Source organism: Mirounga leonina, unplaced genomic scaffold (genome assembly GCF_011800145.1).
Source record: "Mirounga leonina isolate KUSES-001 unplaced genomic scaffold, KU_Mleo_1.0 Mir_101664, whole genome shotgun sequence".
Lineage (NCBI taxonomy): Eukaryota > Metazoa > Chordata > Mammalia > Carnivora > Phocidae > Mirounga > Mirounga leonina.
Genome location: NW_023270175.1, coordinates 1,411,675 through 1,437,569, shown reverse-complemented (window position 1 = coordinate 1,437,569; position 25,895 = coordinate 1,411,675). Strand labels below are relative to the sequence as shown.

The following is a 25,895-nucleotide window of genomic DNA, read 5'->3' as shown; positions in this document are numbered from 1 at the left end:
CTTGGAAACATTTTAGATTTATCAGTAGTTTCCTTCAGGGGAAAAAAAGATAGTATTTTAACTGCGAGGTTCATCAAAATCGAGCACTGTATCTCACAGCTTCCCTTCTTTGGCCCCAAGGAATAGCCCATGCAGACGACAGACTTCAAAACGTGACACCTGACGTATCAAGGTAGGACATCCATTGCTTATGATTGCTCACTGGTACATAGATCCTTTCTGGTACACATGAGAAGCACTTTGCAAATCTGTTTAAAATAACAAGAGTACAACAGTACTCAGAACTCTTAGCGTATTTTCAGTTGCGCAAGCTCCTCCCTCCCATTCCTTATGTGAAAAAAACAGAATGTTATTCACTCTAGGTTGATAATGGGCTTTTATATTCCTCCCCATTCCCAAGTCCTCAGCTCTGGTGGCTTCTCCTCTAGGACCAGTCTCAAAATCCACTCCTCTCTCACTCACCATCCCCACACCCCCACCAAGTCTGTTGCAATGTAATACCCCAACTTCTTGGCCCTTATTCTGCTAACATTCCTTCCCTTGGTTGTGTACATCACTTCGTTGCTGTCTCCATGGCTCCTACGGTTTGTATTGTTCAAAGTTCATGTTTTTGATAGGAGGGAATGGAGGGGGCGGGGAGCAAAGGGAAGTGGAGGAATGGGGAGAAGACTCATGTACTTGGCCCCTTTCTTATCTACTAAGTAGCTGTGGCTCCTTAGTATTCTTGGCACTGGCCCATGAGTCCATCCCAGAGGATGTATTCCCATGGATACATGTATTTCCAGGATGGGCAGTCTGATGTCACTTGTTCTCAAACTAGATTATGAGAACCAGCTTAAGCTTTGCTCCCCTTCTTGCCAGATCTCCCTCGGTTTCTTTGGCTTTATTCCCGTGGAAGTCATTTTCTCCCATTTATTCCACTGTTCTTGGCTTGGGCACAGGGTCTCCCCTGGCCCTCTTTAACTCCCCAACCGTCTCCATCCATGGCCTTCTCCTTAGCAAGGGCAAAGAGAGTGAAGAAGGGAGAAAGAAGGGCAGCAACTGTTGATTTGGACACGATCTCTAAGCTAAGTAGATGTCACGAGACAAAAAAATGGCAGAAGTTCAGAGATCAGATACAACAAAAGGTAATGAGCACCTGCTCCAGTGAGGACGCAGTGAATTCCAAGAGAAAGAGGAGGGGAAACGAAGGCGGGTCTTGAAGGACAAGGTGAATTTTAACACACAGAAATGAAGGAGGACAGGGTGTTCCATACACAACGAATAATGTGAGTGAAAGGGAATAAAGTATAAGGACGTGTTCAGGGAAGAGAAGTTGAATTTGGCTAGAATAGAGGGTACAGGAGAGTAGTGGGGGGCAAGGTTGGAAATAGAGCTGGAGGCCTGTTTTGAAGGTCTTGAATGCTTAAGTGGGGATTTTGTACCTATTTTTATTTTTTAGCAGTGGGGACTTGCCAAAGGCTTTGGAGCAAGAAAATGACATAATCTGGGCAGCATTTATGAGCTCAACCTACCAGCAATAATGTGGGGCAGACTGAAACAGGAGAGCCTAGGGGCAGGGACACTGGTTAAGAGGAAGCTGTGATGTTCAAGGCCATTGGTACTGCAGGTCTGGGCCAAGCTGAGAGGGTAATCGAGAGAAACACGTTTCGAGAAAGGACTTGTCACTGTCCGCTATGCAGAGAGGGCAAGAAATAGGAGGACTAAGAAAAAGCAGTTGGATTTGGTCATTAGAAGTCACTGGTGACCTCTGAAAAAGGCGTTTCCGTGGGGTTTGGAAGCAAATGCCAAAAGGTACAGAGTTAGGGGGTCCCTCGGTAGTGACGATGTGGAGGTGGCATGTCTGGACTCCTCTTCAAAAATTTGGCTTGGGGGGTGACTAAGACAGAGTTATGGTTCGATGAAATTGTCCAGCTTAGGTTAGACAGTGGGTATAGGCAATGGGCCCCATCGGTTATGACTTCTACTAGCACAGAGGTCCAGATTCCTAGACCAATGGAAATCCCATGTCTCACCATTGACTATAGGGACTGAGGAGGTAGACATAATGTAGCTTGATGAACTCAGAGCGGATACAGTATTAGAAACCTGTGTTTCAAACTGTAATGCGTTTCCATTCAAATACAGGATTCCATGGGGAAAATGTTTTCTAACGAGTCCATGCAACCTGTTGCAACACTTGTCTCTAAACTAATAGCCTATAAATAATTCATAGTGTCGAGCAGGGCTAAGTGCCCCTGCCGTGTGTTCCTCATTTATGGCCCAGCACTGAGACTCGCAGCTTCTGTAAAGCCACTGAAAACAAAAATTAGGGCTGAACACATAATTTGGGGTCTGGTTTGACTATGGACCTTGGGTTACCATCAAAAATTATGGCAAATGCTTATTTTGCTTCGGCCCCCTAGCAATTTGCAGAAAGCCAGCACATTTTAACACCACAGAACTAGAATGGACAAGATGACTCTAATTTCAACCTTACTTCATTAATATGAAAATGCTTGGAAAAATAAATCTCTGGCTAATGAAAACACCATCTGCTGATGGCTTTTTGCCACTGTTTTCTTACGTTATGAGACATAATTTGAGGAAAACCCCGAACATTTACTTACTCACTTCCTCTTCATTTGCAAGGAATGAAAGCCTCCTCTCAAACTGGAATTGATTCTCGATAATGAACATATGCAAAGGGAAACGGAGCATTGCTGCAAGTATGCATTCCGTTTCTTCACCCTTCCTTATCACGCCTGGCACTGGCGAGTCATTTAGAACTAGAAATTCGGGGCCATGGTAGGCTCGAATGATTTCATTGATTTAGCCAAGTCATTATCTTGCCTATATTTTGGCGAAGTAGACCAAGAGAACACGTGTCTGTGTGTGTGTGTGTGTGTGTGTGTGTGTGTGTGTGTGTGTGTGTACAAGTCTGCTTATGGAAAATTCAACGCGTCTTTCTGGTATTGTATTGTTGCAGGTTGGTTTTAAAACACCCGTTTGTTTTGTTCTTCTCTGGTGCTGTCCAGTGAATCACTGAGCCTGGCTCCCTCTGTCTAGGCCTCGTTAGTGTAGCTTTCTCAGAAAGCTGAACCATGACAAAGAGAGGGCCAGAGTGGCAGGGGAGATTGGAATGGAGATATCTGCTGGGAGGAAACGGGGAACAGGAGGTTGGCAGGGGAGCAGGATGAAGCTCCCATTTCCTGCCGCAGGAGGTTACCTCTGGGTCCTTCTGTGCTTCCCCTGTGTGGGGGTCAGAGAGTGGGGGTGCACCATGAGACTAAGCCCCTCGTCACCTCCAGATGACTCCATCATTACAGCCTTCACGAAATTCTACACGGGTCTAAGCAGCACCACGTGAGGGGGGATACTTGGCTGCTTTGCGTAACTGAGGTTTTAAAAGGCCCAAGTGAGCTAAACTGACGGTCAACACTGATTCCGGTTTTTTATCTGAGTTCCGCTTCGGTTGTATCGTGTAGACTTGGCCTCTTTGTGTTCTGTTCTACCCTTCACAAAGAGGAGAATTTTGGCCATGTCTGAGATACCAGGCATGCGCTGTTCTTCCAGACAGCATTCCATAAAAAGAAATGGCTTCTTTAACCCTCTCAAGTAATTACTGGGGTTTTTTTTTTTAAGATTTTTATTTATTCATTTGAGAGAGAGCAAGAGCACGAGCAGGCGGGAGAGGGGACGGAGAGGGAGAAGCAGACTCTCCGCTGAGCAGGGAGCCTGACGCGGGGCTTGATCCCAGGACCCCGGGACCCTGACCCCAGCCGAAGGCCTTAACCGACTGAGCCACCCAGGAGCCCCAATTGCTGGTTGTTTTTTTTTTTCCTCCATTTCTCTATCCGCTGAGCAGGGAGCCTGACGCGGGGCTTGATCCCAGGACCCCGGGACCCTGACCCCAGCCGAAGGCCTTAACCGACTGAGCCACCCAGGAGCCCCAATTGCTGGGGTTTTTTTTTTTTCCTCCATTTCTCTAGACACACGTTGTTTCAGGTAACTTTCTCACTGGCTCCCTCAAGAAACCAAGCTATCCGTCAAAACACTGCCTCGTCATTAAAGCCAGGCATTCCCGTGATGGCACACGCTCTCGACCACGATCGCCACTTGTCATGCTCCGTGAAGGCACATGTATTCACACACAGGTGAGCACACTGACACACCCCTACCTGACACGGCTCGTCTTGAAGCCTAGAAAGGGGTGATGCCTTTCTGCCTGTTCTATTGAAACACGGAGAACTGTCACCAAATGCCTGTAAACTCTTTTGCTTTCTAGAAGGCATGAGGGGAATGTTATTTAAATCTACATGCGATTCCAACTGTTCTGATGTGGGAATTGACCTTTGGCAGATGCAGGAGGAGAAGGGAAGGGAAGAAAGGCTGATGGACCCCAAACCTGGAGGCTTCCCAATTCACAGAAGGCAGCTTCATCTTCAAAAATGATCTGAGCCAGTGACCCCATGACTATTTATCGACATGCTCTTTTTTCCTGACATCCTGTCTGCTCACTGATGTTCCTAGCTAGTCCAAAGGCCGGTAACCAAAAATCTTAGCACACTTTTGGGGTCACATTCTGCTTTCTTTTTTTAACTGCTTGTCTTAAAATACTTACTTTGCTTTTGCTTCAGTCTGTCACTTTATGTATCAATTACATATGGCCTTTCAACAGCAGAACACACCATCTGGTCCACCAACTGAAGCCCACACCCCTTCTGCCAGAGTGTACTCCTTCCCCAAACATTTATTTGCTGTTGTGTAGATCCGGGCTATGTCCCAGAATGAGATACAGGTGATATGCTGGATCCACAAGCTCTACTCTACTTGAAGTTCATTGGAGAATAGCCAGACTGGTCGTCAAGCCAGGTGAACCCTCCCTGGTGGGAACCAGGTGGCCATCCCTCTTCTTTCCAGAATGTTCTGACATCATTCCGCAAAGACCCATGACTCCCCTAATGCCCTTATCAGGAATGCTAACGCAAACCATCCTGCATTTTTTTTTTTCTTTCCCCTCTCCTCAGGTGCATTGCATGGCTAAATCTCTAGCTTAAGTGTGTAAATTTTTATTTGGACCTTCTAAAAGAAAACCCGTACTAAAAACCTAAATCCAGTGTTTTATTTTGATAACAGAATAGTGAGCCAAAGCCGACTCTACTTTCCTGGAGTCCTCAATGTTGTATTCTACTTGAAATATTCCTCTTCAGTTCCTGCCTCTCGTGCACATCCTAGCCTTCCTCTTTCACACGCTCTTGCTCATGCCTACCTTCTAGGCCCTGAGTGTGCCTCGAGGCTCAATCCTGAGCCCTCACTCAGCTCACCACTGCATGACTCTACCTCCATGCTGAAGGCACTCAATCTACGTCTCTAGCCCTGATCTTTCAGCCACCACAGAGGCCTGAATTTCAACTCCTTCTAGAACATTTGCCCTTTTATTTCTGAGAGTACCCCCATGTTTTCCCTCCTCCAGATATTTGAGCAAACTATTTTCTTTCTGTGAGAGCCCTGGCTGCCCCTTACTCCATCCCCGTCCCCCAATAGGGCATCCAAAAATCCGCCCAAAGTCTCTTTTGATGGATGTCCCTCCCATGCTCTCTCTCAATCCCTTGTGCTTCCACTGTCATAGAACTCACCACACTGTCTTGTAACTGTGTCCTTAACTATCTGTCTCCCCACAGTGAGCTGAAAGCTCCACCAGGGTTGGGACTGTGCTCTCTTTATCAATGTAACCCCAACATCCTTTCTGGTGCTTGGCATCTAACAGGTATTCAGTAAATGTTTGATGAATGAACGAATGTTGAATGACCCACGATCATAGCAAACTCAAAGCTAAAGTCAAATCATCCCGCCAAAACTGCTAGCTCCGACCTAATTTCCCCATTTCTATCCCCAGTACCACTATTCTTTAAGACATCTCCTACTCCAAAGTCATTTTTTAATTCTTTCTCTCCACCATCTGTAACCATACAGTCAGCCATTCACCCAAGTCCTGCCAACTCGTTCTTCACGGCCTCCAGTTTGACCCACCTCTCCAACTAATTCATTCATGATTCCCTGTTTTGAGCCCCATGACTCCCTTTCCCTAATTCTTCCTTCGTGCGTCCTAGCATCCTGTGCACACCTCGGTCATGGCGCTTACCATACTGCTTTGGAATTTTTGATGTACTTATCTGTCTCTCTTAGTAAGTTCAAAGCTCTGCAGGGCGGGGACTGTGCCTGATTTCCTGTGTCCCCAGCTCCTACCACGATGACTCGAACAGTTGAAGTGTTCAGTAAACAAAATGAGTGTTCATGAATTGTTTGTTAAGTGAATGAATGAATCCCTGGCCTCGATCTCTGGTGCTACAGTTTAAGTTAATATCTGTTCTGTCTTCAGGGGAGATAAAGAACAAGACATTACCTCATTACATCAACCCTTCGAGAACTTGCGTGTCATTATCACATTTTCCCCCTTTCAACTTCGCTTCTTTGGGCTTAATAATTCTTCTTTCCTTCATCTTTCCTCACCTATATTATATTTCTGGAATATGTCCCTTTGCCCAATAAGAATAGACAGGATTTTCATCTGCCCAGGAATCAATCTCTGAGTCAACATTTTGTAAATTGTGCTCGGACTGACGATTATTAGCTCCTTGCAGATGGTGGTGAGGAGAAGACTTGGGACAAGAGAAATGACAAAAACAGAGAGATAGCGCAGATAATAGGAGTATCCACTTGCTAAGCCTGCTCTCAAACCAATAAAAAAACAACAGAAAATATCTTCCAACACATTAATACTATGTGAGAACAGAGCCAGAGACTCCATATAATTATTAGAGGGAAAAGAACAGGAGTTCAGATGAGTCTTAGCACACAATTTGAGTCGAGATGGAATAAAACGCATTTTATCCCCCCCGCCCCCCCACAAAATGCGTAGAGATTTGATACATATTATAAATAATGGGGAGCACGTCATGGACAATTAAGAGACCACAGAGAAGCCAGATCCACAAGTAGGAATGATTTTATGATCAGGAGTTGAAGGCTAGTTTAGCTAGTTTAGAAACCCCATGCCAGACATTACCTTCACCCCCATACCTCCACCACCATGCTGTAGAGAGTGCAAATCTGGACCCAAACACTTTGCTTGTATGATATTTTGCTACTGTGGTTCAGTACCTAAGGGAGTGAAATGGAGAAACAACTTTTTCTGCTCCCTCACCTACAGTAACCCAACCTGGCCTCACTGAAGCCTCTTCTTATCATGAGAATTTATGACATGGCTCATTTATTAGGGAGATCCTTAGTCTCAGGATAGGTTCTACTGAGGCCATGACCCTTCTTAGGGGGACCACGCTCATGGCCTTACACGCGTGGAATCCTCATACCCAACTTCTCTACAGATACGCCCACAGAAGATGAACATGGACGCTCTCTCCTCCTCACGCACAGTGACACACATTTATAGATATACATAGACAAACAAACAGAATCATTCGCAGCTGCTCAGCCATGCAGAAATACACACACTCATATATGGCGACACATACATATGTATGCAAATATACTCCCTCTCAACCCAGGCTTTCATGAAGATATTTCTTTCTTTCTCTTATATTAATAGTCATGCTGGTTCCAAAACAGTCAAATGCCCAGTGGTAGATAAGTTGAGAGGGTATCTGTCTTGGCAGACAGAAGTGGGTGTCGAGTGGGTGAGCAGACAAATGACTGGGAGAAGGTGGTAGCTGAGTGAGAATGGGTGGGTGGATGACAGAGTGACTGAGTAGGAAGAAGGGCAAGTAATCAACTCTGATAAGATTCTAGAATATCATATTTTCCAACCTTTTAACTCTCGTTGTGGCTTTCCTTTGAACATTCTCCAAGTCTCATATCTCCCTTCTCTTTGTCTAGCAATCTTTAGCTCTCTCTGTCTCAGCCTCTCTTTCTGTGTGTGTGTGGGGGGGGGGGGCAGGGTGAGTGTGTGTGTGTGTGCGTGCGTGCACGCTTTACTTTCCCATAACAAAAAGCTTTCTGTAGTGCCAGGTAATATTTTATAACAACAAGATCCCTGATATGTAAATGTAACTGCATTTAAGAATTATTTGTAGTAATGAATTTGTGGAAATGTAATGAGAAAAAGAAAATGTGCTTGTTTATTCCTTTCAGGAAATTCCTCTATTCCCCCTGGTTTTCATCAGCTATATTTTTGGCAGGCTATGGGCATGGAAATGTGAAGACATCACTCTCAAAGAGAATTATAATAATTGCATCTGATTTATACAGATGTCACCATAGGGTTAGGCAGTTGGAAAATCCAGCAATCCAAATGAATAGGCACTTAAAATTAAGGACATGCCATACTTCTCTTAACACTCTGGTTTTTAACATTATCAGTAGTCCACAGAAGATCTTTTTTTTCAGACCTCTAAAGTAGTCACAATGGCAAGACAGATTTATATCTTACAAGATGAGAGCTTTATAAAGCAAGCTATAGATGCTGGTGGTGTACTTCCCGCAGATCCGTTATAAAGGTTCCATTCACTTGGATGTCTTGAGCATATAGTATCTGTGCAAGGCACTAAGGAGGATACTGAAGAAATAAAAGACATTGTGCCTGGCCTCAAAGAATTTATGGGATAGTTGGGGTGTTTTGGAGTGGGCCTTGTGGGGTTTTAGCTGGGGACTAAAAAACGGGTAGGATTCCTAAGCCGGTCAAGAAAAGACCATGGGTCAAAGTTAGGAGGCAGCAGAGAGGAGTGGTGTGTTGAGCAGACAGTCAGGAGGCTAGCCTGGGCATGTCTGAGAGTGGTAGGGGGGAAAGACGGAAGGGCGGCATGCGAACCAAGTCATACGGGACTTAGAACATCGAGTTGCAATCTGTCATCAATACAGAGCCACTGAAATTTGACCTCTTTTTATAAAGCCAACGTTTATTAATGCAATAGTATCGATCTTTTCCAAGGGGAGAAACTCGCGGACCAATGAAAACTCTTAACATGTGAAGCATTTTTATAGAAATACGGCACATATCATGAGCTAAGAATATATATTGGGACTGGTTAAGTGGAAAGAGAAGGGATGGAGGAAATAATGACTGTGATAGGCCTTTCTACTGTAATAACTGCCGTGAACAAAATTGTTCTTTGCAATTGAAGAATTAATTGAACTACTAGTGGACTTCGGAAGGGCATGTACTTAGAATGGACAACTAAATAAGGATAATAAACCATAGTAAGTATCCCAAACCCTCTAATCTGGATTGAGCACATGTTAAGAAGACAAGCTGGCTTCTGGTTATTCTGACCTTCCGTCTTACAACATAACAGTGTGTTTATTCTTTATTGAACAAATAAATACTAGAGACCACTAATCCTACTCAGGGAGGTTAGTACAGAAAGGGTAGTTATAAAGGCCAAAAGTAAGGCTCCAGAACCGAAAAGAACAAATAAACCCCATTTCACTTACTGGCCAGAAAATAAAACCCCTAGATGTCTGTACTATCCTCCTTCCCCTTCTCCTATAGGACTCCCATGCTCCCCTCATGGCCAGAAGAGTATGCTCCAGGCCATCTCCCCCATAAATTCTGACAACCAGTTTTCTCCTTTCTCCTTGGGGAAGAATCCAGCAGATTAAGGGGATAATTCTAAATGCTTTTAAATTAAAATTAACCCAAAGAAGTGAGAATATGTGACACTCAAAGCCAGACCTCCTCTCTGCTTCATGTGGAGAACTAATAGCCTTTACACTTGGAAACCAAACCAAAGTGATCCCCACACATCCAACACACACACACACACACACACACACACACACGCGCAGCACCTCTCCCTCCCCAAAGTCCAAGATGTTCCAGACAACATAACAAACCACACGGTTGGGAATGATTCATATGTTTCCACTCTCGGTCCAAAAATGAGCAAAAAAAAAAAGTTTCCACTTAATTTATAATCAGAATTTTCTGCACATTTCCTAAAAAATTTAAAGGGGAACAATTCAAAAATCTGGCCTTTCTTTCTGCAAAAATTACCGATTAGTTACAGACTAAAGTATCTTTTGGTGAAATACTTTTGTGCTCCATCCAACCCTGGAGACTAGGACGGTGGTTGTGTGGTGCCAAATATCTAATCAATCATCCAGTGTTTTCATGTTTTCGGATGTTTTCAAAAAGCTGGTGTTCTGCAGATACAGCCTTATTCTATCCAGTCTTTTGTTATCTCAATCGTACATATGGATACAGAGTTTTCTGTTTGGAGTGTTTCTCAAGGCCAATGCCTTATTATAGTTCCAACACCTGCAAATATTTGGCAGAGATTGCTCCATCCTCTCCATATTCCCCCTCTTCCTGCAGCCCCACCCCCACCTCTTGCCATTATGAAGCTGTAAGTTTATACAGTATGTCCTTTCCTTGATGCTGGTAATCGTTAATCTGTGACCCATGAAATGTGCAATTGCCAGAGTGTAAAGTTAAGTTTCAAATCACATTTCACGGGCAAAACTTAGGTCCAAAACAAAGCGGCGGCAGGCCACAGCCGAAAGGATACTTCACGCGGGGTCTAGAAGCTGAGTTCCCGTTCCAATTCTGTGACTTTGACCAAACCACTTAACCTCTCAAAGTCTTAGTTTATACCACATTACAGTGTAAGGCTTCAGCTAGACCAAGTGCAAGGCTTAGCGTCTTAGGCATCTACGAACTGAAGTCAATCAGATCATTCCTCGCTGCAGTTTTGAAGTGAATGAGAATATCACCTTGAGTGAAATCCACAGATAAACACTGAACTTTGTACAAATTTGTAAATATTAGATATAAATAAAAAATCAGAGAAGGCACAAACCATTGTCAGCTTGCAACAAATTACGGGAGGGGAAAATATATCCTATTCGGAGTATTGCTACCTTCCCCAACCCCATGAAATCTTCAGATAAGTTACCGTGGCTTGTTCAGGGCATGACAAGAGGAAAATCCCCACTTCCTGCTTGCCCTCCTTCCATCCTATCTGGGTCTTCCTTCCAGCTCGGCTTCTATAGCCAGTCCCTACTGGGGGTGGTCATCTTGTCAGTCATTTAAACATTTTATTTTCCTGGAATTTCTGCTAAATAGCTCCCTTCTTAAGAGCAGTTAAGCCACAGAGAGGGCAGACAACGGGAATAAAACAATTTTCCGGAGCTGACGTTTGTTAACATCAACGTGAGGCAGGACGGTCTTACAAAATGGGCACTTAGCCTTGCGCACAAAGATTATATGGCATGGCAACCTCGGATAACTCCGTCCGCGGAACACAAATGGAAGACTGGGAACTTCCGAGGCAGGGCCTGCAACCACGGTCTTCAGTGTGCAACCCACAAAAACGAGCACAGGCACGAAATCGGATCCTGGATTCGAGATGGATTGGCTTCGGTTTAAAGTTCTAGTTCAGACATTGGATTACCCCTTCTGACTTCGCGGTAAACTGAAGTTCCTTTTCTTGTTTGTTTGTTTGTTTGTTTAAGGCGGGCTTAGAATTAGCCCCATGTTAAGGGCTTGAGGGCAATTTGTAGCAAGCAGCCAACGCCAGGCCTTTGTTTCTTTAGCGAAGGGAGCGAGCAAACACAGACACTACCGTCCTCCGCACAGGTCTCCCGCCTACTCCAGACACACTCAGACACCTCCCCCCACACCTCCACGGAGACACGCCCAGCCTTCCCCTTGCTCTCCCCATGCATATCAGCATGCATATCAGCACCTATGCTAATTAGAGTACACCTACACAGGTACTCACATACTTAAAAGAAGAGGTGGAAAGATCACGACAAAGATAGGTAGTGTGCAATCTGCCACTGACAGAGGACAGAGGGACTTGTTTCCCTGGATGGGCTACTGGTGTGGCGCGTGGGGCCAGGGGCCTGAACTCATCCAGAACGGGCCAGAGGTGAAGGAATGCAAGCAGATGTTTGTGCAACCGACGAAACAGGTTCCAGGGAGGGCTGGCGAGTGGGTAGGCTATTCCTCGCGAGAGCAACTTGGGAGCTACCGGCCGTGCCACATAGGAAAAGCGGACCTAGCTTTGTGAGGGAACTCGCTACCCGTACGGCCGTGTGTAAGAGAGACCACGCTGTGTAAGGGATATTTCCCAGATCCCTTACCTTGAGTTTCTCAAATCGGTCATTCAGGGACGCGACCTGATGGTCTCGGTGACGTCCCACCAGTTTGCATAAGGCACAGATCAATTGGTCATCGGACACACAATACATGTTCACTTTCTCGTTCTCGTGGTCCAGGCAGGTGATCCCTCGAAGATGCGTGTCTGGCACTGGTTCCACCAGGCGGTGGCTGGTGAAAGGTTTCTTGTTGGGGTGTGTGGCCCGCAGGCACCGGTCACAGTAGGAGACCTCACAGGTGATGCATGTCTTCACTGCATCCCGTGGCGGGTCCTGCTCACAGAACTGGCAAGCAATTCGCTCACTAGACATGGCCGTGCTGGGCCTGTAAGTCCTCTCCCGGCGGCTCTCACTTGGGGAATTGGGCCCACTGACTGAAGCCTTCTGGAAGCGATCGATAATGTTCTGCAAAGTCACATTCCTCTTGAGGCCGTCCAGGCCCCGGTGGTTCAGCGAGATAACATACCTGCACGTGGGACACTGGAAAGCGGTGATGGGTTCAATGGATTCGCCAGAGCTGCAGCTCGAGACCAGGATGCGGTGGGCACAGCTGAAGCAGAGGCTGTGGGCACAAGGGAGCAGAAGGGGGTCTTCGAACAACTCCAGGCAGATTGGACAGGTCAATTCGGACTCCAGTGTTTCCATCTTTAGTGAAAATAATCCTGCTGGGGCATTAAGAACCACAGAGGCTGGGCTTTCACCTGCGAGGAATACAAAGCGGGAGTCACTAAGCGTCTCCAAAGGAAACCTGGATGCAGACTGGCTACACACTAACCAACGGAGGCTCTTGCGTGCTCCATTCCCCAGCAACACTGGAGCAATAGGAAAGCGATCTGGGAATTAATCAAAAAGCCTCTCTCCCCCACCCTTCCCCGCTTCAAACCTTGTTTTCGACAAATGCCTGAGTTTATGTTCCTGCACTAATAAACAGAACCGTGTGGCCACCGCTGAATCCTGGTTTACTGGTTAACATTACTATTCTAGCTCACAATACCAGCACGGAGCCGTCCCTCACATATTGTCCACTGACATTTCTGGTCCTGGACTATGATGAGCCTGAGGCCCTGCGAAATTCTCCATCTCCATTCTCCAGTGTTGTTCTGTATTTTACTTCAAGGTAAAATATAGGGGCTGCGCCTATTCCACATCCAGTGGAAGGAAAATAAGGCCATATTTCAAACTAACTCTCTACTTCTTGAAATGATTCCATTCTGAGAGCCTGTGTAAAAAAAAAGAAGAGAGGGCTTTGGAAAAATGGACTTCTCAGCGTAGAATAATAAGTTCTTCAGAGTGTGAACCTTAATTACTTCCTGTTACCACTCATGGAAATTTCTGCTCTATCCTGTTTCTAGTAAGCTGAGTTACTAGACACAAATGGTGCTAGTTTTCACTTCCTTCCCTCACCTTCAGCAAGCTCTTCATCTCATCAAGCTCAATGAGGAGGGACTATGACTTTTCAACTTACTCAGCAGTAGTTTCTGATCAATAATGAAGATGTATTACCTTGTGGTTTTGGCTGGGTTTTATTATTACACACCCACTGAACTAGCACAAGCCTACTATGAAGCACACCTCCCCATGTGTCTTTTCATACTTCCTAAAACATAACAAGATGCAAACCAATACCCAGATACAAATTAGCAAGGTGAGGGGCCAGAAATTTTCAGACCTGGTAACTTTCGTTTTGGTAGGTGCATCAGAGAATAAAAGAAGTCACCCAATTAACATGAAACTAATCTCTTGGCCAATCTATTCTCCCGCAGACATTTCTGAGCTGAACATAATAGATACTGCCATGGGTCTTCCGTTAATTAAAATCAACACAGATAGGGCGCCTGGGTGGCTCAGTTGGTTGGGCGACTGCCTTTGGCTCAGGTCATGATCCTGGAGTCCCGGGATCGAGTCCCGCATCGGGCTCCCTGCTCGGCAGGGAGCCTGCTTCTCCCTCTGACCCTCCCCGCTCTCATGTGCTCTCTCTCATTCTCTCTCTCTCAAATAAATAAATAAAATCTTTAAAAAAAAAAGAAATAAAATCAACACAGATAAATGATCTAAGCTAGCCCTAACTGAGGAAAAATATGTCTTATCGACAGAAAATGTTAATCCTATTTATAGAAAAGAGAAAACCATCTTTGGCTTTTGAATAATTTTTGTTCATCAGCTCACTATCATTGGAGACACTCACACCAAGGCTTGAAATTTCGATTCTGCCACTGAGTAAGTACAACAGATGCATCCCTAAAAGCTGTTTCTGAATCAAACCTTTAAGTGCACTAAACTAACTAGCTATTTATTGGAAATCTATAGGAAACTGGGCTGTAAAAGTAGAGTCCTTTTTTTGTAAAACAGCCAGTCTCGGTTGGGTAAGTTCAGATGTTTGTATGACCACTTTTTTTCAAACGTGAGACGTGGTTAGTCTTAGTTTACGATTTACAAGTGCCTCAAAACTGTTGGCTGGCCACATGTGGCTTCTAATATCTATCAGCATTCACCTTTAGAGATGAAAAAGTAAAACAATTACAATGTGCATATATCACAGACTCTTAAAATTGGAGGAGACTCTAGTTAGAGATGATGGATTCCAACTCTTGCTCCAGGCAGGAATATATCCTTTGATAGCCCCACTGCTCAAATTCAACATGTCCATAAATGACCTTGTTATTCATCCCCCCCCCGGGTCCCCACCATAAAAACCCCAAACACCTGCTCTTCTTCCAGTTTTCCCTATCTGGTGAATATCACTATCCAAGCCTACAAACCTAGGAGTTCGCTCATTTACATGTTTATCGCCACAGCCACTGGTGGCTTCCAGAACATTCTGTTTTATTTCATTTACATATCTGTGTCTCCAGCTAACTCTCCCTGCTTCTTGAGGGCATCAAGTATTTCATAGTTTTGTTCAGAGCCTCATACACACATAGGTATTCAGTAATTGTTAAATGAAGGATCCCATAAAGTAGAAGAAGTCAGAAGAAGGGACCTAGCATTTATTGAGCACCTCCTGTATTCTGAGTACTGTTAAGCCCTTTACACACATTTCTTCATTAAATTCTGTCAAGAAGTCTGTAAGGAAGGAACTACCATGCCCATATTACAGTTAGGAGACTGGGGCTCAGCTCTGCTAAGTAAATCAACCAGGACCATACATACCCAGGGCACTGGGTCGGTCTGATGTCGGTGCCTGTGCTCTCTCCCCTACACCTTTATTTCAATCATCTCACCTCCTTCACTGAAGTTTATCTTGACTATATGCAAGAGGGTTTCTAAACAGCATGTTTCCGCTTCTATTTTTGTCTCGCTGTGTCCCCCTGAGTTTCTCTGAAGCTGCCTCTCATTCCGAGTCCCTTCCAGAATCATATCTTTTTCTTCCAGGCCCAACTCCACCTCACACAGCATTTCTATTACTATCTCTTCCAGGACTGCAAGTCTGCACTCTTCAATGTCCGTGTTGGGAGCTACCTGGGAGAGCTGAGGAAGGCCCCCCTCCAAAATGACAGTTGGTCAGGAGCATTGCTGAAAGACCTCTACGTGTTGAAACCTATAGAAAAACAATTAGAGTATTTGTGGTATTCTTCTAAATCTTAGGAGGGTGCCATACAAATTCTTCCGTACACGAGGAAAAGCTCTCCGAGTTTCCCTGAAACTGTAAATATTGTTCTGGAGTAAGTGGGACACTTGAACCTCACTATGAAATTAGGCTTGGGAAAGTATGCTATGGGTCAGCATTGCTTCAAATAAGGTCAAGATAGGACTTTTAACCAGGGATTTCTGAACCTCCTAGAACTGTCTGAAGAATATTGTGTGTTTGTCATATACACATTCTCATGGGGAGAGGGTTGTCCGCAGCATTCAAAATGTTCTCAAAAGAGTCCTTGACAGAAAAAAGTCAAACACGAGTGCTCTAAAATAACCCACCTTAACTGATTTCAGATCTATAAAGAATAATATAAGATGGTTCCAATCTGTTGCTTATGGTAACTTTTCTATACTGTTTCTATTCTGTTCTGTTTCATCATCATCTAGCAACTGCTGTAGCCAAGATCGGGGAACTGAATGTTTTTTTCAACTTTTTCAAACATCTCTTCATCTCATCTCTCATTCATGAGGCCACCTTGTTCTGGACACTCCTAATATTTCAGCATCCTTTCAACTATCTCCTCTTTTTACTACTTCCCTGATTATCTAAGCACATTTCCCCTTAAAATTTATCTGGTATGTACTATGTGCCAGGCACTAAATAATACCCTTTACGTGCAGTGTCTCATTTAATTTTCACAACGACCCTCTAAAAGGTAGGTAGTATTATTACCAAAAAAAAAGTAACTTGTCCCAGATTACATTTATTGGCAAGTAGCAGAACTAAGATTCAAGCCCAGAATAAGACTGAGAGTCCAGAAACAAACTGATATACTCATATGTTTATGGGCAAGTAACTTTTGACAAGGATCCCAAGTCCACTCAGTGAGGAAAGAATAATCTTTTCAACAAATGGTATTAGGACAACTGCATATCCACATGCAAAAAAAAAAAAAAAAGTGATGAAGTTAGAATCCTACCTCACACCATATACAAAAGTTATCTCAAAATAAATCAACAACCTAAATGAAAGTGCAGAAACTTAAAATCTTGGGTGGAAACATAGGTGTAAATCTTTGTGAACTTAAATTAGGCGAGGGTTTCTTACATTACACCAAATGCACAAGCAACCAAAGAAAAAAGTAGATAAATTGGACTTTATCAAAGTTTAAAACTTCTGTGCTGCAAATAACAACATCAAGAAAGTAAAAAGACAACTCACAGAATGGGGAAAAAAGTATTTGCAAGTCACAGATGTGATATGGGTCTAGTATCTAGAAATAAACAGAACTCTTAAAACTCCACAATAAAAAGACCCCCAAAATGGGCAAATGATTTAAATAGACACTTCTCCAAAGACGATATACAAATAAAGGATCAGTAAGCATATGAAAAGATATTCAATATCATCAGCCATTAGGGAAATGCAAATCAAAAGCACACTGAAATACCACTTTGTACTCATTGGGATGGTTATATTACTACTTCACACCCACCAGGATGTCTGTAATTTTAAAAAATAGCAAATGTCAGCCAGGATATGGAAAAACTGGAACCCTCATACATTGCTGGTGGGAATGTAAAATGGCACATCTGCTTTAGGAAATAGTTTGGCAATTCCTCAGATGGTTAAATATGGAGTTAGCATACGACCCAGAAGAACTGAAGATGTGCTCACTCAAAAACTTGTACACAGGGGCGCCTGGGTGGCTCAGATGGTTAAGCATCTGCCTTCGGCTCAGGTCATGATCCCAGGAGCCTGGGGTGGAGTCCCGCATCGGGCTCCCTGCCGGGCAGGGAGCCTGCTTCTTCCTCTGCCTCTGCCTGCCTCTCTCTCTCTCTGACTCTCATGAATAAATAAATAAAACACTTAAAAAAAAAAAAAAACTTGTACACAAATGTTCATAGCAGCATCAGTCATAATAGCCAAATGGTAGAAATAACCCAAATGTCCATCAACTGAAGAATGGATAAACAAATATGGTACATCCATACAATGGAATATTATTCATCAAGAGAAAGTAATAAAGTACTGATCCATACCACAACATGGGTGAGCATTGAAAGCATTATGCGAAGTGAAAGAAGCCAGTCACCGAAGGTCAAAAATTGTTTGATTCTCTTTATATGAAATGCCCAGAATAGGCAAATCCATAAGAACAGAAAGTAGGTTAGTGATTGCCAAGGGCTGGGGAGAGAGAGGGAAGGGGGGTGACTACTAATGGGTACAGAGTTTCTTTTGGGGATGATGAAGAAAACGTTCAGGAATTAGTGGTGATTGTTGCACAACTTCGTGAATATACTAAAATCCACTGAATTGTACACTTTAAAATGGTGAACATTATGATACATGAATTACATCTGAATTTTTTTTTAAAGAAGATTCAAACCCAGGTCTGACCCTGGAGTGTAAACAGATCACCACTATACTATACGGCCATCTATATAACTATGTAGTCATTCTAAATCCTCCTGGATTACTTCTTTGGATTGTTCTTCTGGGTCAGTGATTCCCTGTCTAGGTTTTGCAACATCCTAGAATACCTCTAACGATCAATGGTTGTCAGAAAGTTCTCAGCTCCCAATTTGTATTCATTTAAAAACAACGGGGGCGGGGGGCTGGGTGGCTCAGTTCGTTGGGCGTCGGACTCTTGGTTTCAGCTCAAGTCATGATCTCAGGGTCCTGGGATCGAGGCCCCGGTCGGGCTTCGCTCCACACTCGGTGCGGAGTCTGCTTGGGATTCCCTCTCTCCCTCTCCCTCTCCCTCTGCCCCTTCCCTCGATCTCTCTCTCTCTCTCAAATAAATAAATAAATAAATAAAATCTTTAAAAGTGAAATAAAATAAAAACCACAAGACTCCTTAAAAAAAAAAAAAGATACTTGGCTCCTATATCACAAAATACTTTTAGGAAGGACAGAGGGAAGCAGTATGACAAAAATGAAACAATGTCAAAGTGTTGCAACTTCCAAAAGTCTGTGAATCACTGATCTCTGCAGAATTAGAGAGTGTGCTAAAGATAAAGACAGGATGTGAACCTGATACAGTGCCACCCGATAACAGGTAATCAGGAAGCTTTTGCCAGAAAACACAATGGTTTGTCATACAAACGCACTGATGAAATGCCCGGGAGGGCATACCAGTTGCCATGTTAAGAAACAAATGCCCATATCCGCAGACACTGATTTGTTCCCTTCTGTATCATTTAGTATGTTTACGTATTCGCCCTTGCTTGGTTTTACAACTGTTTCTGCCTGCCTTATCTTCACCCTGCACCCCCTTCAGGCTGAGACCCCTGAAAAACAGAGGTCGATGAGACAAAACGATAAGAAGGTATCATAAGGCTGTGTGAGTACATGGAAATACAAAAGAGGAGCTTCCGTGCAGGTGGTTAAGATAAAAAGAATGCATTCTACACCTACGAAATTAAAGACTGATTTCGGCATTGCCCTCCAAATCCGGCATGCCGTTAACTCCGATCACAGAGAAAAGCTGTGATCTGAACTTGGCAGAATTCTATTATTTCAAATGTGATTGGAACATAATTAAATGCCCCTGTATTTCACCAGTTTAGATTCCGTCTAGTTTTCATCTCCCAGGTCTGCAGAGCGTGGCCCTGGGCTCTCACTACCTCCCTGAGGAGCCATGGCTCCCCCCACACACACCCCTTCTGCACAGAAAAACCGAGAGTGTGAAACCAAGCCTGACCTCTGGGCTGTAGAATGAAGATTGAGCTGAGCTGCAGGACTTGTTTTAAAAACAAATTAATGGAAAATAAACATTCTTCAGGATATTAACATGGATGTCCCATGAGCTTTTCCTTAAAACACTACAAACCCATCTCCCTGCCTTGGGGGATGACAGAATGAGTACCGGCTTAGTCTGATGTTTCCCTAACTGTAAAAACGTCGTGCAAGTTGAACTAGAATCACCAGCCGATCTCTTTAAGATGCTTTCCAGCTCTGACATGGGATTATTACAGAGCTCTTGCTCTCTGTTCCCACATAGGAAAGACACGGTGGCTTTATTGAAAACTAGCTCCTCAAAACACAAACCTTATTTATTGGTGTGACTAGAAAGGCTGACCAGTGAAGGGCATCATCGTGAAAGGAACAAAATGCATTACTTTCCTTTGGCTAAGCCAAGATGCTAAAGGACAGTGGCTGGTTTTGCCTGTTGTACCTCAAGAAAGATATAATGGGTGTTCCTAGAGGACAACAAAGGGGGAGAGGAGTCCCAGGGGAGTACAAACTAACGAGAACACCTTTTGGAACTGAAAAGAAAGACAACCAAATCCTGGAATGCTCTTAGTAGGAAAGGACCCATTGAAGCTGGGCGGGGGGGAGATCATTTGGGAACACAAAAGGCAGCCAATGCATAGAATTCTCACCCTAAAAGGACCCAGACTAGAAATAGAAACCCAGAAAAAAAAGAGGCTAGGTGGTCTGTAATAGCCATCTTACGTTTGTGTATCATGTGATAGTTTCCAAATGGTTCCAAAGCCATTATCTCATTTGATCCTCAAAACAGAGCCTGGTTATAGTCCTGGCTCTAAGCTGAATTAGCTGAGTGATCCTAGGTAAGACATTTAAAGTGTCTGGGCCACAGCCTCCTCATCTGTGGCTTGAAAAATACCAGCCCTACCCCAGCTCTCAGGCTCTTATGAAGATCACATGAAGATAAAATAAAATTATTAACTTGCTTTACAAATAGGGAGATATTCTCATCATACATTCACAGACGGGTGGATACAAAGCAAGTTATTGAGGAAAGCAGCAAATGTTTGGAAATTCATCCCAAACACACGGTTGGCATGACGGAGAACAGTCACACTCCCCCGCAAGTTTTCTGGAGGACCATGTGTCTGATTGCGGTATTTCTTATGCTCATATGTCTCCCCTGTTATACTGGAGTCCCCCCAAGGGAAGAACTGTCTCTCTTCTTTTCAGCTTTTATCATGCATGGGGAGAGCTCAGGACTGGAGGTTGATGACCGACTGACAGAAAGCACCAGAACCAGTTCCTGTCTGAAAGATCATTAAAGCCTACTTAATATTTTATAGCATGTGGATTTAACGATGTTTTCTTTACAATAATTAGCTCCTAAAGCGAACCACTGGCCATTTTATATAACAGAGTCACCATAAGCATTACAGTGAATATCACAATAACAGAACTAAAAGTCCTACGTTTGCTACGAAGGCAAAAGACTAATCTCAGGAACCAAGAGAAGGATTTGCCAAGGTAACCCAGGATAATTGACAGGAATCCTTAGTACAATTCATGACACCTTTATCTTCATGCAGAACACACCGGCAGTCACAAGGGTGAACAAAGGGACAACCAACTTAATCCACCTCATGCTACCAGTCTAGCTTCCCATCTGTTCTAGGACTGCTTTTCCCAAGCTCTCTTACCCAGGGCAATGGTTGTAAATGTTTAAATGTTCAGGGACACACCTGGATGGGCAGCCCTCTCCACTCCCAGAGAATAAAACCGGCAATATATGTATGTAGGGCATACTGTTGAATCTTAGTTAGGCTGAGAGCACCCCAAGTTCAGGTCAGAGACAAGGGACAGAGAACAGAAGCCTATTTGAAATCAAGCTTCTACTCCCTGGGGAATCACATGGATCCTAGCAACACTGAACAAAAGGCTATAGACAAAGCGATTGAGGATTCTGGACCGTAAACCATTTTTCTATCTCTGGGCTGTATGCATTCACACACTTCACCGTCCTACATTAGCATTGTCTCCCAGGCCCATACGTTATGCTCCTAACGGGGCAAACTGTAAACACTGGGATTTTCGGTTTCAGGAGGATTTGAGTTTACATAATGAGTTTGTTATCAGATCGTTTGGTCTCTGTTAGAGAAAAGATCCAAAGACTGGGGATGCTGTTCATCCCAGAGGAGTCTGACCTGCAGGAAAGAGGCTGAGACAGAGCCCAAGGTCAAGCAGTCAGAGCTGTGCAGGGAGACAAGAACCCAAGTAGGACAAATCTTACTAATGATACTTTGCTAACCCACTTAGACTGAACCAACACCCTAGTGTGCACTCAGGTGAACCCTACATGGACAAGGGAGTGGTGGGGTGTTGGAACACTGCTCAGAACCCCTCCACCACCCACAGCGTAACACATCTAGCAGTCTGAGCAGCTCATGGGATTTCTAAGGGAAGCGCCGGAGCTGGGAGATTAACTATCAAAAGATTCTGTCTGCCTATGGTCATGGAGAAGCGGAAGATGGAAAAAGAGAAACCGTAGGAAGAGCCACTGACCTCTGGGGCCCACGGAAGACTTTGAACAGAGTTTTAATTCTGAATTAGAGAGAAAATAGGGATCTGGAAATAGAGAGAAAAACATATCGGTCCTTGGAAGAGAGGGGAAATGAAAAGGAGACCAGCAAGCAGTCTGCCCAGGGGGATAATTGGAGTTGGGATTTATTTTATTTTATTTTATTTTATTTTATTTTATTTTATTTATTTGACAGATAGAGACAGAGAGAGAGGGAACACAAGCAGGGGGAGTGGGAGAGGGAGAAGCAGGCTTCCCGTGGAGCAGGGAGCCCGATGTGGGGCTCGATCTCAGGACCCTGGGATCATGACCTGAGTCGAAGGCAGACGCTTAACGGCTGAGCACCCCAGGTGCCCCGGAGTTGGAATTTCTTGTCTCGACACCACTCATCCGGTCTTCTCACTTGTTAGCATGATCCAATACACTGGCTGAGAAACACTTTTCTAGTCTCTGCTCTACACTGCTTGGTGATAAACACAATGGTTTTTGAGAGACCTGAAATACAGCGGTTACAGTAATACCACCTGGGTACCAACGTTTCAGTCATCAAAAAGTGGACAATGTGCAACCCTCCTGAACTGTCATATATCCAGGATCAACACGTTCCACGTCCTATTTTGACGATGCAATGCTCTAAGTCAAGACCCCCAGCTTAAGTAAGGAAGCATTTTACATACACAGTGCCTCGATTTCCCCCTTTGCATAGAAGACCAAAAAAACCCAAAAAACAAAAAACACAAAGCCCACGCTAAATGGAAATGGAGCACCCCCTGGCCTCCACTAGCAGCGGAATCACACGGCCTAACAGCTAGGGAGTTCCCAAGATCCATAAAGACTAGATGACAAACACACAAGAGGTCAAGCAGGTGCCTCTGGAAACAGCCATTCGAGACACATTCTGTGCCTCAGCCCTGCCCTCACCTCTTGTTCAGGGCTCTGTGCCCCTGATGGGAAAGAAAGAACCTGAGTGCTAAGAGATAGAGTGCAAAGAGGACATTCTCTCCTCTTCACCAAGCCAAAGAGGTTTGCCGAGTGGTAAAGACCTACTCCTTCTGCAGTTTTCTTCTCAACTGTCATGGCGTCAGCAGGTTTTATGGGAGGAGGGATGAGGGAACGGACAGGCGCACTACCCAGAGCAATTTTTGGATGCAATTATGAGACTCCACTGGCTCTGCTTTAGGATCTGCAAGTTGGAGCAAGTTGCCCTGCACTTAGAGGAGGGATTAACTAAACCAATTTCATCTAAATCAATTTGCACTGTTCAGATGATATATTCATGAAGCAACCGAGTCACCCTGATTTGTGGCACTGCTTCCCAGGGGTGGCCTTGCAAGGTAGAACATGCTAGATGAGAAGTCTAGTGGTCACGAAAGAGGGAGGGAAACAATCACCCCTTCTTGTGCCTGGCCTCTCCCCCTGCCTTGCTCCTCCCTGTCCTACTCCTGGAGCTGCAAGTAAGGAAGTAGGCCTCAAACAAGCAGGAGGCCAAAGTGCTAGGCCAAGACTGGGGCCTCAGCCCGGTCAGCAGAGAACTCTGCACATTGTAGATGCTTAATAAATATTGTTGACTCACCGCTGCTAGATGCTAATCATGCTTGTATTGCCATGCCTACAATTATTTATGCCACTGTTCAGTAGAAATTAACTAACTGCCCCCATATAGGCTAAAAATGGGTGAGGTTATGTTTTCAAATGAGTCTGACTCAGACTGTTAGGTTGGAGTACATTAGATATGATTCAAGCCTCGACTTAAAATAATCACCATTACTCTGCATGCCTAGTTTTATGCATGTTTTCATTCAGTTGTACATGCATTAGGAACAACAAAAAAAAGGAGTCCTGAGTACGGTGATGGATTTGGCTCCCAGGGGGACTAATAATGGCAAGTTAAGGTTTCCAGTAAACGAGGGTTCCTCCTTGCACCCAGTCAATCTATTATCCCAATAAAAGGTAAATGAGGTACTTTATTTGAAAAGTGTAATGCTAAGGGTTTATAGAACCCTTTCATCTTCAAAGGACCAAGCCGAGACTCACAATACCCAGTACACAGTATTATGCCTTTTACACAAGTGCCTCAACTATGAAAGAAAGGTCACAGGAATGTCCTAAGGCCATGAAGCCAATGTAACATCAGATTTGGGATAAGCCCTCTGATCTTCTTGACTCCTAGACCTGTATTTCAACCACATAAATCAAGTTGTGAGGAACAGTCAGGAAAGATCTAATTCACATTTTATATCTGTATTAAGCTAATTGATTGGACAGGAATATATAAAAATAGCCAAGACTGTTTCCCCCTTTGGGCAGTTAGTATGAGTGGAGTCGGGTGAAGAGGGGGACGTGAGGGTTGGGGTAATCAGCTGAGGTTAAGCCAGAAGGAGGGGAGGAAAGCTCCCTATTCAGCATGCCCCTTCTATTGGAACATCGCCAGAGAAGCGATTAGAGTCCTGGGAGGGAACAGAATAGGGTTAAAGGCAGCCCTTATGGCCCAACTTGAGAATCCAAGGAATCAACCCACACACATGACTTGTCTATTTCAACAGACTCCACTATATTCCTGTATAAGGGCTCCTCCTCACAGACACACAACCATCACTATCCACTCGCCCCACACTCAGAAATCCTCAAAAAGGCAAATGGGTTGAGAAGCAAGAGGCTGCAGGGCCGGGCGGCAGGCGGAGTGCACAGGTTGGTGGGGGGCAGTGTAGGGGACGGATAGGGTCTGGTGGTAGATCTGGGTGGGCAGGTAGATGCGTGACGGCGCAGAAAGAAGGCAAGTGAGCGCGAAGGCGGGTAGGGGAGTGTGGAAGAGAGAAAGTGAAGAAACTAAAGACCCCAGGATCCCAATTTCCTGCTCTGCGAAACAGCAACAAAAAACAACAACAAAACAAAACAAAACCAAAAAAAAGAAAAAAAGAAAAACCCACAAAACCAAAAAACGCCTCCAGAGAAAGAACGCACTACACACCAAGTACTAAGTAACCTAAACCTTAGCATCACCAAAAATGTTTCTGTAAATCCACTCCGCCGCTGTTTACTTAATTCTTAGGAGCCAGGAATGGAAAAACCCCACCTCTCCCCGGTTCGGTCGCAATCTGTCCTCTGGACATAGGTAAGTTCGCCCTCTCCCCCGCTGGGCTGGTTTCACAGCTAGGCCAGAAATAGGGAACCACCCAGACGGAGACTGGAGGATCGCTCCCCTGGCAGAAAAGGGATTAAGTTTCGCCGGGCCTCCCCGCCGGCGGGGTGTCCGCAGCATCTCGGGCTGCTGCAGCAGCCACCCCGGGCGGAGGGCCGGCGGAGGGGCGCCGCCCGGCCGAGGAGGCTGCGGGCCGCGGGAGCGTGGGAAGGCGGCCGTGCCCTTTCCCAGACTCGCGCCCAGGCGCCGGGGGAGCCGCTCCACTGCCCTGCGCCGGGCCGGTCGCGGCGCTGGAGGCCTCGGGCCGCCCCCGCCCCGCACCCTGGAGTGCAAACTCCGTCCCAAGAGGGCAGCGACGGGCGCCCGGGCCAGGCCGGGGAGGTGGGGGGGCGGGGGGAGAGGCCGCCGCCGCCGCCGCCACCTCGAGCCTCGCGGGCCCCGTCACCCTGCCCCGCCGAGCCCCGGAGCCCTCGGCCCGCGCCGGGCCCCCGCGGCACCTGAGAGGCGGCCGGAGCGGGAGCGGGAGCGGGAGCCGAGCCCGGGCCGTGGCGGGCGCGGGCGGTGGCGCTCGGCTCCCGGGGCCGCGGCGAGGGGGCGCGTTTTACCCATAGCGTTCCCGGGTGCCAGCCATCTCCTCGGCGCGCCCGAGGGCGCCGGGCGCTCGCCTGCCTCCGCCGGGAGCTGGCTCGGGCTCCGGCGCGAGCTCCCCGGGCCGCCGCCGCCGCCGCCGCCCCAGGCCGCCGCCCGCCTTCGCCGCCGCCCCCGCCGCCGCCCCCGCGCCGCCGCCG

General features: G+C 45.5%; 1 protein-coding gene across 4 annotated transcripts in view; it reads right to left on the bottom strand.

The window, feature by feature from the left end:
• MID2 (midline 2) overlaps positions 1-25,895 on the bottom strand; it is a 98,409-nt gene that overhangs the window by 71,318 nt on the left and 1,196 nt on the right. For 2 of the 4 annotated variants that reach the window (XM_035006872.1, XM_035006862.1), the window contains exon 2: positions 12,085-12,800. In XM_035006872.1, the coding sequence (XP_034862763.1) occupies positions 12,085-12,744 (660 nt within the window). In that variant the 5' untranslated portion in view covers positions 12,745-12,800. Of the gene's footprint in view, positions 1-12,084; positions 12,801-25,712; positions 25,806-25,895 lie in introns of those variants that run through there. The other 2 variants (XM_035006844.1, XM_035006852.1) reach the window with 2 other exon arrangements.